The sequence below is a fragment of the Penaeus japonicus genome, unplaced genomic scaffold (assembly GCF_977035675.1).
Source record: "Penaeus japonicus unplaced genomic scaffold, GWHDUDI00000001_assembly GWHDUDI00000012, whole genome shotgun sequence".
Lineage (NCBI taxonomy): Eukaryota > Metazoa > Arthropoda > Malacostraca > Decapoda > Penaeidae > Penaeus > Penaeus japonicus.
Window position 1 is genome coordinate 12,191,622 of NW_028234414.1, and position 15,746 is coordinate 12,207,367.

Sequence of the window (15,746 nt, forward strand, 5' to 3'; positions counted from 1 at the left end):
CGTTTACAGCTCACGGGGCTTTCATCTCCATAGGATCGGTCGGAGAAAAGGCCTCACTTCGCCGAACTAGACAAGCTCTGAGTCCCTTTATTGCACACTCTCTCCCCTTCCCTCGCCCCTGTTCCCCCTGACTCATCTTGTGGGAGAGGGGACGACGAGGGGTGTCTCGGTGGGTGGGTGGGTGGAGAAGGGTCGAGTGAGGGGAGGAAATCTCCATCAGAACCCCTCAATCTAAGGGTAAGGCGAAGGGGGGACAAAGGGGGAGGAAAAACTGGAGAGTACAGAGAGGGGAGAGTCATACCAGACGGGGAGGCGCGCGGGTGTGTATGTGTGTGTGAACGTGTGCGGGAGACCCGCGAATATTTCTAAAAAGAAAGGTATTGAAGTGATCTTTTTCATGTGAAAGTGATATCGTCTGAGCTTTGTACATGCTCTGACATTAATTCTTGACGCCTGCTGTTCGGTGCAAGGTGAGATGGGCTGCTGCTGCACCACATTTACGACTTCCAAGCGGAGTGACTCCTATTTCTAGACTTGCGAAAGAGGGATATTTTGAAGACTGACGAAATCGATAATCACGTACGTGTCGAACTATCGATTTTTCTTTCTCGTGATCCAGTCTTATTTTTTCTATATTATATCCATCTCACTAGTAGAGTGTTGCGTTAGAATGGCGTGATTCGTCGAGGCGATTCGCAGAACGTAAACACGCATGGCGGCTTTTGCGTTGGCAGCGGCTACACAGCCTTGAACTCTCTCCATCGTAAACGCTTTTTCGTGATTCGTTCGTCCTTTTTTATACTTGGTGTAATTATTTAGATATACATTTAGTCCTTCGCGATCGTAGAGTAATTGTGCTCCTTACGTTCAGGGATAAAATAAAGGTTGGTAGTGATTTTTTATACAAAACACTAGGAGGAAAATGAGTCATTCCTCATGAGGCAGATATAAAGAGTCTCCAATTTAGAGATCGAGTAGGACTCCGAAAACAGCTGACCGAGTCGAAGTCCTCGCCGCGGAGCCATGCCGAGACAGCACCAGAGAGGAGCCGCCGTAAGGGCCAAGGTGTCACGACTCCTCGATCGCTCCAGGACGACAGAGCTGCCCTCCAGCGACGAGAGCGGAGGCGAGGACGACGTATCATCCGTCACGTCGTCGTCGTCGTCGCTATCCCTATCATCTTCGACATCCTCTTCCTCGTCCACATCGTCATCCTCGTCGTCTTATTCGACGTCCTCGTCCTCGACGACGACCCACGATTATTACGTGCTCTGCTACGACGAAATGAAAGAAGAGGACGAGGACATTCTTGACGATGACGATGACGACGACACAGCTGACGATGTGGACAGCTCTTCGCCTCTCCACGACGTCCTTCACCCCAAGACTAGTGTCATCAAGACGACCAGCGACGTAACAGGTTCTTTTCGCGTGTTCGGCGGCGGCGCTACGGGGATCAGGAGGAGCAGTAACCTGGAAGCCGGAGAGAGGTAATGTCACGAGATGCCTGGATGAATTTGCTCTATTTCAGATCAATATAAATAACGCCATTTAAAGTAATGGTGCGTGGGAGAGCATTATGATACATATTTACATTTTTGTTATGGCGAAAACTACCTTAAAACGCGTAAATGGCGGAATATAAATAAAAGAATTTTCTTTTCCTTTATTTTCGAAAAGAAGTCCTTAACCCGATCCTTGTCCTTGCTCCTTTTCCACGGTGAAAGTTTCCTTCACGTCACCCCCCCTATAAAGGTTGTCCAAATACACCCCAGCTCTTGGTTTCCCTCCCCTCTCCTCCCACCCACGTGTAATTTTCTGTCTGGCAGTGAAGGTTACGCAAGCAAGGACCTGCCGCAGGTTCTGCCGCAGGACTTCAGGCTGGGGCGTATACGTTTCCGCACGTGTGTTTCCGTCCCTTCCCTCGGTCGACGGCGTGATCGACAAGCTCGTTTGTTGTTTTTATTAACAGCCTTCGATGACCTTTTAAGCAGAAGTATTTTTTTTTTTCTTGTTTTATCTTCTTCCCTCCTCTAGACTCCCGTTCTTATGTTTCACTGATTAACTGATTTATCATTATTAATTCTCTTTGTATTGCTTCAGTCTTCATGTCAAATTACATGTACTAAATAAGCCCACTTGTGTTTTGATACAATCTCCTCCCTCATTAAGACCTTATCAAACCCTACCCTCATCCATAACATACTCAATTCATTCACGCACAAGAAGTCATAAAAAAAAGTATCGCAGCCTCAAGTTTCTGGTCTCGGAATGTCACGCGCTCTGAGCGGACGAGAAAAATAATGGAAGGGGAAAAATGACAAGCCGAAACAGTAGTAGTTAAAGTCAAGGATGACCGTCGTGGACTTGACTTGCGAGAGAGAGAGAAAGTCAAGGTCCTCTCGGCGCAGCGAAAGGCCATTGGTCATTTCGATGATTAAAGCGAAATGTGGAGTTCAAGGCGACTTTTGGAAGTTAATGTAGGGCCTTTTCGTGGGAAACCAGTTCGGTAAGGACATGCGTGTAGTAATATTTTTAAAGGTTCAAGGAAAGTTGGAATAGTTTTACTACGCACCGGCGAACTAGTAGCCATGCAGTTCTTCCTTTATTGCTCTTATTTTAGGTTTGATGGCTATTTCATAACACACCAGCTGAGGCAGGAATAGACACGTTAATGGATTGCATCCAGAGGGATCAACTTCAACTATTTTCAGAACTTGCATGTGAAGTGCAGGATGAACGTAATTTGAAACAGGTTCTTATGTATTATTGAGTCCTTAAAATAAATCAGTTTTTCGCCAGTCCGTTGATTACATTCGTTTCATGCCGTGCCACTTTTTTCTACGTCAAACCATTTTGTTCAAAGTCGACCTGAAATTCACTTTCGTTCGTTAAGGGAACGACGTCGTTACTCCAGTCATTTTAAAGCGGTAATGACTGAATTCTGTCCGAGGTAATGACAGCAAAGAACGAAGCAGGTAAAATGTAAGAAATGTGCGTGGGTGTTCTTGCTTGCATTACGCAGCAGGTTTTCTGCTGAAGCTTCCGGTGCTGCTGGTAGTTTCGTTTTTTTTTTTTTTTTTTTTTTTTTTTTTTAGCAGACGGGGGAAAATGGGAAGCGATTGAAGGGAAGAAGAGAAGGGGATAGAATAAAGCGCAGGGGGAAAGAGACAAGTTGGTGAAAAGGAAGAGTCAAGGGAAGAAAAGGCCAGGCAGTGGAAAAGAGACCAGCAAATTAAAAGAACAATGAGGTGAATGAAGTTCGGAAATGATAAAGGACGCTTTTTAAGTACATGTGAGCCATCATCCAGCGGCGGGAGAATCACAGCCGTGAGGAATACAGTACATATCGTTACAGAATGTACTTTACACGTAAAGCTCGTGAGTCGAACGATGCCTCGAACGAGGAAAACTCTGCCCGGAGCGTTTGCGGTTCACGAATCCACACGTTGGTTTCTGTCGATGAAAATTTTGGTGACGTAACGAAAACTAGTTGCGAGACGGAGAAAGGCAATCAGATTGATATTAAGAATATTAATTTAATTAGTTACTTTCCTCTGTGAACAAATCTTAAGTAATTCGACTGCTTATCTCGACTAATTTGACAGTGTTGATATGTACAAGCAACGCGGATAGAGATAAAAAGAAATGTAAATATAACAGCATGTTCCAGTTTATCCTTTATATTTCTGCAATTGTTTTGTATTTAGGTTTATTTCCGCCTTGATCATTTCTTAATATCTCCACTATTGGGCCACATTGGCAGTTAATGTGAAAACCGTGTAAGTGGCTCGTAAAGCATCTTATTGAAACTACATCATTGAACTGCTTTCTTAAAGGCGCCGCCTCCATCTGCCCCAACAGAGATGCCTTTGTTGATATGCCCGGATGCCCCTGCAGCCTCCTCGCAACAAGGTTTCCTCATTTTTTTACGAGACTCCCAGCATGACCCGATTTTTTCTGGTCTCGTAAATGACAGGGGAGAGAGCTTGGCTGGACGAAAGGGAGAGAGAGAAAAAACTAGTCTGCTCGCGCCGTATAACACTGCACTATTAACTAGTATTTACTACGTGTCCATTTGTGCTTGCGAAAGGTCACTGTCTCGAGTACAAGCAAAGGTTATTACGCAAGATTATGAAGTTGTTTGAACGAGAGAGAGAGAGAGAGAGAGAGAGAGAGAGAGAGAGAGAGAGAGAGAGAGAGAGAGAGAGGAAGTGAACGAGAGAACGAGAATGAGAAAAAGAAAAACAAAAAGAGAAAGAGAGGGAAAACGAGAGAAAGAGAGATGAAGGGGGAGAGGAAGCTCATTGCCGTCTAACCAGATCAGCCTATCAAATCGATGCTAAAAGGATAGGAAAAATGGCCGCCTGTCAGGTCCCGGTGAAGTGTCGGCGGAGTCCATATGGAAGGGATCCGAATGAGGGGGTGGAGGTGGCGTGGGGGGGAGGGGGGGGCAGGATGAGTGACAGATACACTCAGCTTACATCCTTTTTAACACCCGTGACTCTGAGCTACGAGAACCCCCCCCCCCCGCTCTCTGCCTCTACCCTCTTGGTATACCCCCCATAACCCCCCCTCCCCCTACCATGCCCTAGCCCGCTGCCCAACCGCTCAACCTACTTTGCCTCGGGATTTAAAGGCCCGCCCGCACTTCGCCTTGTTGTTGTACCCCCCTCCTCCCTCCCGTTACTTCTACCATGCCCCCTCTAGCCCGTTATTTCCTCCTCCCCTTTCCCCTTCTCCTCCCTTCCTTGCTTCTCCTCCTTTTCCTCTTACCTCACCCCCCCCACCCCATTCCCCACACCCACAGACCCACTCCACTTTCCCACCTCCCTCCCACCCCCACTCCCCCCTCTCCCTCTCCCCACTCCCTCCCACCCCCTCTCCCCACTCCCTCCCACCCTCTCTCCCCACTCCCTCCCACCCCCTCTCCCCACTCCCCCCTCTCCCTCTCCTCCACCCACCCACCGACAACACGCCCACTGTCATCGCCTCAGACCACCTACTTGCGACCTCTTTTTTCGTCGCTTCCCTTTTATCTCTTGGCTTGTTCTATGCCCTCGCCTCTTTTATCTTCCCCTCCCCTCTTATTATACCCTTCTTACCATTCATTTAACCCTTGTTGTTGTTTTGTTTTTTGTTTTTATTTCCTGTATCATTTCTGCATTTCTCTCTTATTCTCCGTTTTTGTTCTTTTCTTTTGACTTCATTCAGCGTTTTATCTCTTTCTATTACTCTTTACTAGTTTCCTGTTTTCTTTTTTATTCTTAATTTTATTCGCTTTCAACCTTCAACTAATCTTATCACCATTCCCCTTATCCACCACAGCTTCCCCCTCTTTCCTCTCCTCCCCTTGCTTCTCTCTTTCCTCCCTCTCTTCTCCCGCTTTCCCACTCCCACTCTTCCCCCTCGCAATGCGATTGCTCTTCTCCCATTTTCTTATTTTCCTTCCCGGTCTTCCTCCTCTTTTTTCCTTCCCTTTCCCCTCCCTCCCTTTATTTTTCCACTTCTTTTCCACCTTCTCCTTTCCTCTCCCCCACACCTTCTTCTCCGTTCATCTCCCGTCCACCTTCTTCTCCTATTCTCTCCCCTCCATATTCTTCCCATTTCCTCTCCCCCTCCCCTCCTTTCCCCTCCCTCTGCCCCTCCCCTCTTTTCCCTTCCCTCTCCCCCTCCCCTCCTTTCCCCTCCCTCTCCCCCTCCCCTCCTTTCCCCCCTCCCTTGGATGATAAGATCAATACAACTTGACGGTGTTTGTAAGCGCATCCCAGATCTCGGATGTCATGAGTTGGGTCGTCCTATGGGCGTTTCGTTTATTTCTTCCTTTTCCACTTTTCTGTTTATCTTGCCCTTTTTTGCCCTTTTTTTGATCTTGGAATTATCGTTGGTTGGTACTTTCCCTTTGTTGTCTCGCTTCATTTTTTTTTGTGGAGTACGATCCTATCTCCATTTCTTTCCGTAATTCTATTGTTATTAGATTTTTTCATAAATGTATTATTCCTACTTTTCTAATTCCCTCCAGGCGCCAGTCCTTCTCAGACTAATTTACTTGCCTGTTGACGCTCATGAGGTGTAGAGTGATTGACTGTGTTTATGGGAGACTGGTGTTTACATGTGTGTCTGAGAGAGAGGAAGCAGGAGAGACTCAGAAAAAGAGATAAAGAAAGGGAATGGAAAATATATAGAGAAAGAGAAGGGGAAATATATGGAGAGGGGGAGGCAGAGAGAGAGAGAAAGAGAGAGAGAGAGAGAGAGAGAGAGAGAGAGAGAGAGAGAGAGAGACAGAGACAGAGGTAAAGGTAAAGAGAGGTGGAAGGAGGGGAGAGCAAGGGAGGAAGAAAGAAAAAGAGAATAAGAAGTAGAGAATAAAAGAGGGAAGACTGTAATGTCTTGTAATTGCAGCCGTGCATGTAGGTGGATAACACGAACGAAAAGTTATTATGGAAAAAAAATATAAAAGAGAGAAACACCGGTGCTTCACACTTTCCGCTAAGTAAAGCGTTAATGCCATAGTCTGATTCCTTTCTTGCTCATTCCGCCTTGATCGTGTTAATCTTTACGAGATTTTTTTCTTCTTAAGAAAAGAGTGAGGAGGAAACTTTCTTGTAGCGAAATGAGTGTGCAGTTCTTCGCCGAGAGAAATGTCTGCGTTTGTATCGTGTCTTGATTTTTTTTTTTTTCATGGTTAATAATTTTTTCTTATTGGTTTTTGTTTTTGTTATTATTTTATTTGTTATTTTTACCTTTAATGACACTCTTTGCAAAACGTTCTGTGAGGCTTATTCTGAAAAAAAAAGAAAAGTCCTGGAATATTGATTACAGAATTAGTTCCTCCTCGCCTTTGTTCCTTCTCGTCCTTCATTCCCCCTTCCTCTCATTTGCCCTCTCTCACTTTTCTCTATCTCCTCTCTCTCTCTCTCTCTCTCTCTCTCTCTCTCTCTCTCTCTCTCTCTCTCTCTCTCTCTCTCCCTCTCCCTCTCCCTCTCCCTCTCCCACTGCATCTCCCCTCTTTCCTCTTCCGTCCTTCCTGCTCACTCTTTCCTCCTCCCTTCTCCCTACTCCCTCCTCCTCCGTTCCTCCTCCTTCGATCTTCCCTCCCTCCTCCCCCTTTCTCCCTCCATCCCTCCCTCCCTCCCTCCTCGCTCCCTCCTCGCTCCTTCCTCGCTCCTTCCTACGCCCTCCCCCTTCCTTCCTTCCTTCCTTCTCACTCGAAGCGTTCGAATCCTTTGAAGCTTTCCCCAGTGCTAAATGGAGTCGCAGAAGAAGGGGATTTTAAGTGGATATTGTGCTTTATTTCATGCAGATGGCGACATTTCAAGGGTCCGGGAGGGGGAGGGGGAGGGGGAGGGGGTTGGGGTTGGGCTGAGGGTTGGCAGAGTTTTTTTTCCCTTGTTGCTATGGATGGACGGGGAGGAATAGGCGTGTGAATGTGGTTGGAGGTGTATTTAGAGGTTGTATTTAGAATGGGCATTTGATGGAAGCTCTTTATTTTCAGTGCATGGCAAGGTTACTTCAGAATTGCTTGCATTATTAGGAAGCGTGTGTTGCAGAGGGATTGCAGGTCGACAAGGGTTTCATAAGCGCTGGAGTTTCTCGTTCTCTGTTCTATTGAATTAATGGAGACTATAGACTTGACGTTTTGGTTTCCATATTGTATCTTAACAATAAGTCAATCCCTTTATCTGGCTGGAGGGGGAGAGGGAGAGGGAAAGGGAGAGGGAGAGGGAAAGGGAGAGGGAGAGGGAGGAGCGCCATTACAAATATGTCCCCTTTAAGGCATCACATAAACTACGTGCAGACTCGCTTATGTCACGCGTATTTACTCTTCTGTTCACCAATCTAAAATATTCCTCAATAAAACACACACACACATACACACACACACACACACACACACACACACACACACACACACACACACACACACACACACACACACACACACACACACACACACACACACACACACACACACTTTTCCTCCCTTCCTCCTCCCTTTCTTCTCTCCCTCTTCGCCTCTTTCTTCCTTTCCCCCCATCTCTCCTCCTCTCCCTCCCTCCCACCCTTCCACCCTTCCTCCCTTTCCTCTCATCTCTCTTATACGCATCTTGAATATAAACCTCTCTCCATTTCTTTCATGTATCATTTCCCATCAATCTAGTGTATCCTTCACGTGTCCTTCAACCCCGTGTTGAATGAAACGATCACTTTAAACTGACGTAGCACTGTGTTGGTCTTTAGGAATTGTATTTGATATGCCTTACAGAAAGTGCAATTTGTCACCTTTTAGGATGTTCTCTTTAAACAATAGATAACTAGATCACCTACCTGCAGACCACATATTGCAAGTGCGCTACATTGCATCCCCTCCCGGCACCCCCCCCCCCCATGGTACCGATCGTATTGCACGCTTTATCGCAATTTCGACCGAGATTTGCAGATTGGACCTTTATCTTCCCTCCTCCATTCCCTCCCCCTCATAGATAACGATGATAATGATTGCTGACTGATATCGTTTGGGGTTATAGAGGGTTATTGCCATTTGTTGTTGATTAGCATTTATTTATCCTTTTATACAGATTTTTTTTTTCAATGCCCGTTGCAAAGATTTGGTATTGCTTGAAACGTTTGTTTTCTTTTGCACACTTTTTTCATGCATCCCTTAATACATTTGTTTAATTGCACGTTCTACAGAATTATCGGCATCCCTTGATGTATGTGTTTCCCAATGCACACGTTTTATGAAATTGATATCACTTAATACAGCAACCACGGCCTCCAAAAGGATAAAATATATCATGTTCCGAGTTCTTTTCATTACTGTTTTTGACGAGGGTGTTGACGCTCTGTGATAGTGTCCTGCTTGTTCATGTATATATATATGTATTTTTTTTAGATGTTTCGCTGATAGCTGTTGAAATTAGAACTACACATGCTGCACTTTCCATTACTGTTGTTTTTAGCTTGATATGAAAGCTTGACTGTGTTTGGTGTGGAATCGCTGTCTACGTCTCTCCATTCCAATCTCTCTGTTTTCTCTCTCTCTCTCTCTCTCTCTCTCTCTCTCTCTCTCTCTCTCTCTCTCTCCTGTATTATTATTATCAAAATTATTTTCAAATTCATTTTTCAGACTTTCATTTTTCAGACAAATTCATTTTTCAGAGAAGGAACAGTTGAACATATAGAAATGTGATTTTTCGTTGTTCTCTGTTATTTTTTGTTTTTGTTTGCTAATACTGTTGTCGGGCGGAGTTTGCGATTGGTTTTCGGCCAGCGCAAATATTGGTCTGCAGGAGAGTTTTAGAAAATTTAGATTTAGATGGCGAGATGGGAATTAGAGAAGGATTTTCTTGTGTGCTTGTATATTCTTATTTATTTTGTACGCGTACGTGCGTGCGTGCGTGCATACATGTGTGCAATATAAATTCCTCACATCTAACGGGTTAATCAAGGCAAGCAGCCAAACAGGTTTATAGCTGTGGGCGTCGGTTTGTGTTTATGTGAGTAGTTGTATGTCTGATTATCTGTCTGTCTTTACGTGTGTGTCTTTGCCACTGTGCGTGTATGTATAGTTAGGGATTTTAATGGTCTTTGCGCGAGGTGGCGTGTAAATGTGCCTGTCTCTGGGATGGTAACTTTTATGACCGATTTCTCTTCGAGTGAGATGCCGCTGCCTTCCTTCCGCCTCCGGTGCTTGGTCGGCCTGGCGAGGGCGGAGCTGCCTCTGTTTCCTATAGCTGTGGCTCGAGAGTGTGAATTCGTTTATTCAGTTTGATTATCGTTAATAGCAGTAGTAGTAGTAGTGGTGTTGTTACAATAATAATAATGAGAATGAGAATTATTATTGTTGTTATTACTACTGCTGCTGTAATCGGTATCTTCACTGTTATTATTATCATTACTATTGTCATTATTATTATTATCATTGCCATTATTATTATCATTATTATTATTATTATTGCCATTATTATTTGTTATTGTTTCCAATTTTTTTATAATTGTTTCTTGATATATTTTTTGTTAAATAACAGTTTGCATTATTTTGTCATCTTATTGACTTTTTACTCAATATATTTTGTAGATATGTTGTCTAGTTTAGTTATTTATCATTATTAGCCACAGATTAAGTAACAGAATCGCTGAATTTAAAGATAAAACCAATTGACTTTCCGTAATGGCAATGATGGTAGTAGTAACAACAGCCAACGATCTCCATTCGCCTGATTCTCTATTTTAAGAAGTTCTTCCCAACGTCAAAAGAGTCGTTACAAAACCTCCCACAGCGCTGCGAAACCTTTTAGCTGTTGTTCTTTTTTTTTAATAATCGACGATGTTACAGTAAGGTTTGTACAAGACTTACAACATTCTTTACGAAGCAACATTCACTCGATCGGTGTGTGCTGGATCCCCATTTAGTTATTTATTTGTTTACATCTATCATTGTTTACAATAAAGGTAATTATACGTGTGTATGTATGTAAATAGATAGATAGATGGATAAAGCTACAGACGCCAACATATTGCATATGGATAAATACGTAGATAGATAGAAATAGATAGATAGATAGATAGATAGATAGATTCATTTATATACATATATCTACATAAACACAACCACGCACGCTCGCACATACACAGACACAAACACAAACACAAAAATACACATACACAAAGACGTACATTATGCGTGCGTGCGTGTGTGTGTGTGTGTGTGTGTGTGTGTGTGTGTGTGTGTGTGTGTGTGTGTGTGTGTGTGTGTGTGTGTGTGTGTGTGTGTGTGTGTGTGCGCGCGCGCGCGCGCGTGTGTGTGTGTGTGTGTGTGTGTGTGTGTGTGTGTGTGTGCGCGCAAATGAATACCGCCGTACCAACCAGAGACAAAGCAATCTCTCACGACGGCCGCCTGGAGGAGCGAGGAAGTGTTCCAGGCAGGAAATGGCCCGGAGGAAGAGGAGGAAAAGAAAGTTTCTCTTCGGGTCTTCGGGATCAAGCGGCGCTGGTCGTCCCTCTCACTTTCAATACTCTGCGCCTTTACATCTCGGCCTCCTGTCTCACTTGGTCTCACCTTCTCCCTTTCTCTTACCTTCTCCTTTGCTATCACCTTCTCCCTTGCTCTCACCCTCTCCCTTGCTCTCACCCTCTCCCTTGCTCTCACCCTCACCTTTGCTCTCACCCTCTCCCTTTCTCTCACCTTCTCCCTTTCTGTCACCTCCCTTTCTGTCACCTTCTCCCTTGCTCTCACCTTCTCCTTTGCTCTCACCCTCTCCCTTGCTCTCACCTTCTCCTTTGCTCTCACCCTCTCCCTTGCTCTCACCCTCACCTTTGCTCTCACCCTCTCCCTTTCTCTCACCTTCTTCCTTTCTCTCACCTTCTTCCTTGCTCTCACCCTCTCCTTTGCTCTCACCCTCTCCCTTTCTCTTACCTTCTTCCTTGCTCTCACCCTCTCCCTTGCTCTCACCTTCTCCCTTGCTCTCACCTTCTCCCTTGCTCTCACCTTCTCCCTTTCTCTCACCTTCTCCCTTGCTCTCACCTTCTCCCTTGCTCTTACCTTCTTCCTTTCTCTCACCTTCTCCCTTGCTCTTACCTTCTTCCTTTCTCTCACCTTCTCCCTTGCTCTTACCTTCTCCCTTGCTCTCACCTTCTCCCTTGCTCTCACCTTCTCCCTTGCTCTTACCTTCTCCCTTGCTCTCACCTTCTCCCTTGCTCTCACCTTCTCCCTTTCTCTCACCTTCTCCCTTGCTCTCACCTTCTCCCTTGTTCTTACCTTCTTCCTTGCTCTTACCTTCTCCCTTGCTCTCACCTTCTCCCTTGCTCTCACCTTCTCCCTTGCTCTCACCTTCTCCCTTGCTCTCACCTTCTCCCTTGCTCTCACCTTCTCCCTTGCTCTCACCTTCCTTTCTCTCACCTTCTCCCTTGCTCGCACCTTCTCCCTTTCTCTCACCTTCTCCCTTTCTCTCACCTTCTCCCTTTCTCTCACCCTCTCCCTTGCTCTCACCGTCTCCCTTGCTCTCACCTTCTCCCTTGCTCTCACCTTCTCCCTTGCTCTCACCTTCTCCCTTTCTCTCACCTTCTCCCTTGCTCTCACCTTCTCCCTTGCTCTCACCTTCTCCCTTGCTCTCACCTTCTCCCTTGCTCTCACCTTCTCCCTTGCTCTCACCTTCTCCCTTGCTCTCACCTTCTTCCTTTCTCTCACCTCCCTTTCTCTCACCTTCTCCCTTGCTCTCACCTTCTCCCTTGCTCTCACCTTCTCCCTTGCTCTCACCTTCTCCCTTGCTCTCACCTTCTCCCTTGCTCTCACCTTCTCCCTTTCTCTCACCTTCTCCCTTGCTCTCACCTTCTCCCTTTCTCTCACCTTCTCCCTTTCTCTCACCTTCTCCCTTGCTCTCACCTTCTCCCTTGCTCTCACCTTCTCCCTTGCTCTCACCTTCTCCCTTGCTCTCACCTTCTCCCTTGCTCTCACCTTCTCCCTTGCTCTCACCTTCTCCCTTTCTCTCACCCTCTCCCTTTCTCTCACCTTCTCCCTTGCTCTCACCTTCTCCCTTGCTCTCACCTTCTCCTTTGCTCTCACCTTCTTCCTTTCTCTCACCTCCCTTTCTCTCACCTTCTCCCTTGCTCGCACCCTCTCCCTTGCTCTCACCTTCTCCCTTGCTCTTACCTTCTCCCTTGCTCTCACCTTCTCCCTTTCTCTCACCTTCTCCTTTGCTCTCACCTTCTTCCTTTCTCTCACCTTCTCCTTTGCTCTCACCTTCTTCCTTTCTCTCACCTTCTCCCTTGCTCTCACCTTCTCCCTTTCTCTCACCTTCTCCCTTTCTCTCACCTTCTCCTTTGCTCACACCTTTGTCCCTGTTTCATCGCTCTGTCCTTTTCCTTTTCTCATCATTCTTCATCCTCCTCTTATCTGTATCTTCCGTGTGAACGTGCGTGCCTGTGTGTACTTGTATGCATGTGTGTAGCTTCTGCGCGTGTATTAGTATATAAGTAGAAGCATTTTGTACTGTATATTTACGTATTGTTCTGGATCTTTCTCGGTGCTACACCCGGTGTAATTAGCTGTCGGGGAAAGTACAGAGAGGAAGATGCGTGAAAGGGAACGGAGTGAATACGAAATCGACATAGAGAGGAAGGGAATGAAGCAGACGAAGTGGAGGGAGTGAGAGAGCTAGATGGGTAGAGGGGGGGGGAGGGCAAGAGCAGGCAGTAGCAGTTTTGTGTCAAGGGCGCGCGCCGACACCTGTGGTCATTAGAGCTCGGACAATACCTGTCTGGATGAATTGATTCTGAAGGTCTAAGCTCTCTTTTATTTATTGGTGATTTTTTTTTTCTTTAATGCTATCTTCATTTCCTTACTTTGATTTCTTTGTAATTAAAGAAGCCAAGACGGCTAGTAAATTCGGACACACGAAAGCAAGAGACCGGGACTACCATGGCCCGCGTCTGACTCCCTGATTAGGCCGCGTGGAATGCACCCAAGGACACAGTTTACATTCTGGCAGTCAGTCGTCGGGAAAAGAGTCTTCTTTGACTTCCTTTGTCGCAGAACTACCGAGGCAGCTGAGACAAATCGAATCTTCTTTTCTTTGTGTGTGTGTTTATGTGTGTGTGTGCGGAGGGGGGGGGGTATTTATTACGGTTAAGTAAGGGGGATGGCGCAGGTATTTCAAAATTTGTAGAAGGGATTATTTGTTTTGTATTTAGTTACTCTCTGTTCATTGGATTTTCTGTGTATCCTTACCACTTGTTATTTTCTAACGTTTACTTTACTCCATTTATCATCTTCAATTGTCAATTCTCCCAATCTCCACCCCACTCTTGATGTAGGTGTTGACGTACGGTGTGAGCCATCTTTACCAAGAGAGCCATCCGATGTTGCGGAGCGATCGCAGGGAGTTGGGAAGAGGGGAGGGAGGTAGCATGAGGTGACGGGGAGGGGCTATTTAATGGGGGGAGAGGGGAGTGGGCATGCTGGGAGTCAAAGGGAGGAGAGGGGCATGTAGTTATGAGGAGAATGGAGGGGGCATGGGAACTGGGAGAGGTGGAGGGAGCGTGTAGTGAGGGAGAAGGGAGGGGAGGGAACGTGTAGTGAGTGAGGGAGAAGGGGCTAAGGTAGCAGGGGTATCATTACACATAGCGATGGTAGTCGTTGTGGCTATGTATAATGCTAATACCTCTGGTGGCATCTGATGGTTTTTATGCCTGTGCTCACACATGGAGTACTGCACATGTACCTCCCTAGTGGCATTGTTGCGTGTAGCGACGAGGCCACACTTACCTAGGGACGGGCGAGTGCGTGCGTATGGGCGTGTGTACTATGGACGAGCTAATTAAGAGAGACACAGGTAGGCTTCTGGCTGGCACACAATGGCACTGTTGAGACAGGGGATTCGTCTCGAAAGTGAGAGTCTTCCCATCCAGTCGATAGGCTGTTGACAGAGGCGGATGTTGACAGAGACACACAAGGATTTCTTGAGGATATAGCGGGAGGTTAAGGCACCTTGAAAGCCTGGAAAGGGCGTTGTGACTTTAATATGCACACCGTGGAACTGCAGTCTGGCTATACATGTTAAGCGAACTCAGTCTTGCATACATTAATTTCAACATTTTTTAAAATCTGCTGGAAGGAAACTCTCTACATTAATTCACTTCAATAAGTACCAAGCAGTTGAAGGCGACGGCGTATAATAACCGATCCGTATTCGTATAATAAAAACGGTTTCAACGCCAAGTTTCTGCTTAAATAGCTTTGATCCAAGTCGAAGTTTTCAAGAAAATATTATTGCCTTAGAGATGAGGAACTGAGGGGCAGGGGGAGAAGGGGGGGGGGGGTGAGGGGTTGACCACGGCACAATGGCTGCTTCTGCTCACTTTGGTGTCAAGGGCGAGCGAAGAGGAAGGTGGGGGGGCTGAGGGGGAGTCTAGGTTGGGAAGGAATTCTATGGAGATTTTGCAGAGGTTCTTATGATTATTTAGATCGCTTTCTCTTGTCCTTCTCCCCCCCTCTCTCAATCTATCTATATCCATCTCTTTCTTTCTCTCTATCTTCATTGCTTTTACACGTTCATTTGCATCTATCATCCTCATTTCCACCAACCACTTCGACATTCTCCGCTTTCCTTTCCCTTGTGCAACGAAATTAGCTTTTCTCTCTTCCTGTATTTGTAGTGCCATCCCCCCCCCCTTTCCCCTTGGCCCCCACCCCTTCTACTTCCTTGCCTTCGCTACACCTTTGCGTAACCTCATTTTTTCACCCTCTTTTAACCTCCTCCCTTCTCCCGACGTTGTTCTTCTCTTTTGAATGTATTTGCTTAGTTCTCCCGCTCTATCTCTTCTCTCCTCTCTCCCTCCTATCCCCTTCCCCCTCCCTCTCCCCTTCCCCTTCCCCCTCCCTCTCCCCTTCCCCCTCCCTCTCCCCTTCCCCCTCCCTCTTTACTCCCTCTCTCCTCTTCCTTACCTCTCCCCCTCACCCTTCCCAACACGTTTTCCTTTTAATCTTACAGTACTTATCCTTCGTTGAATCCTTTCCTTTCTTTCCACTTCCCACCCCGTTCAACTTCCTACATTTCTATGAACTCCTCCCTTCTCTCTGCTCCCTTCCCCTTCCCCCTCCTCTTCTCCATCCCCCTCCATCTTTTTCTTTCTCTTTCTCCCCTTCCTCTTATTTCCCCCATCCCCCTCCTCTTTCTCTTTCTCCCCTTCCTCTTATCCCCCCCATCCCCCTCTTCTATTCTCCTCTTCGTCCCTCTCTTTATCCC

General features: G+C 46.2%; 1 protein-coding gene across 1 annotated transcript in view; it reads left to right on the forward strand.

The window, feature by feature from the left end:
• Positions 1-296: 296 nt before the first annotated feature.
• Positions 297-15,746, forward strand: part of LOC122248923 (uncharacterized) — a 200,103-nt gene continuing 184,653 nt past the window's right edge. The window contains exon 1 of the mRNA XM_086542464.1: positions 297-1,490. Within this exon, the coding sequence (XP_086398590.1) occupies positions 1,024-1,490 (467 nt within the window). The 5' untranslated portion in view covers positions 297-1,023. The remainder of the gene's footprint in view (positions 1,491-15,746) is intronic.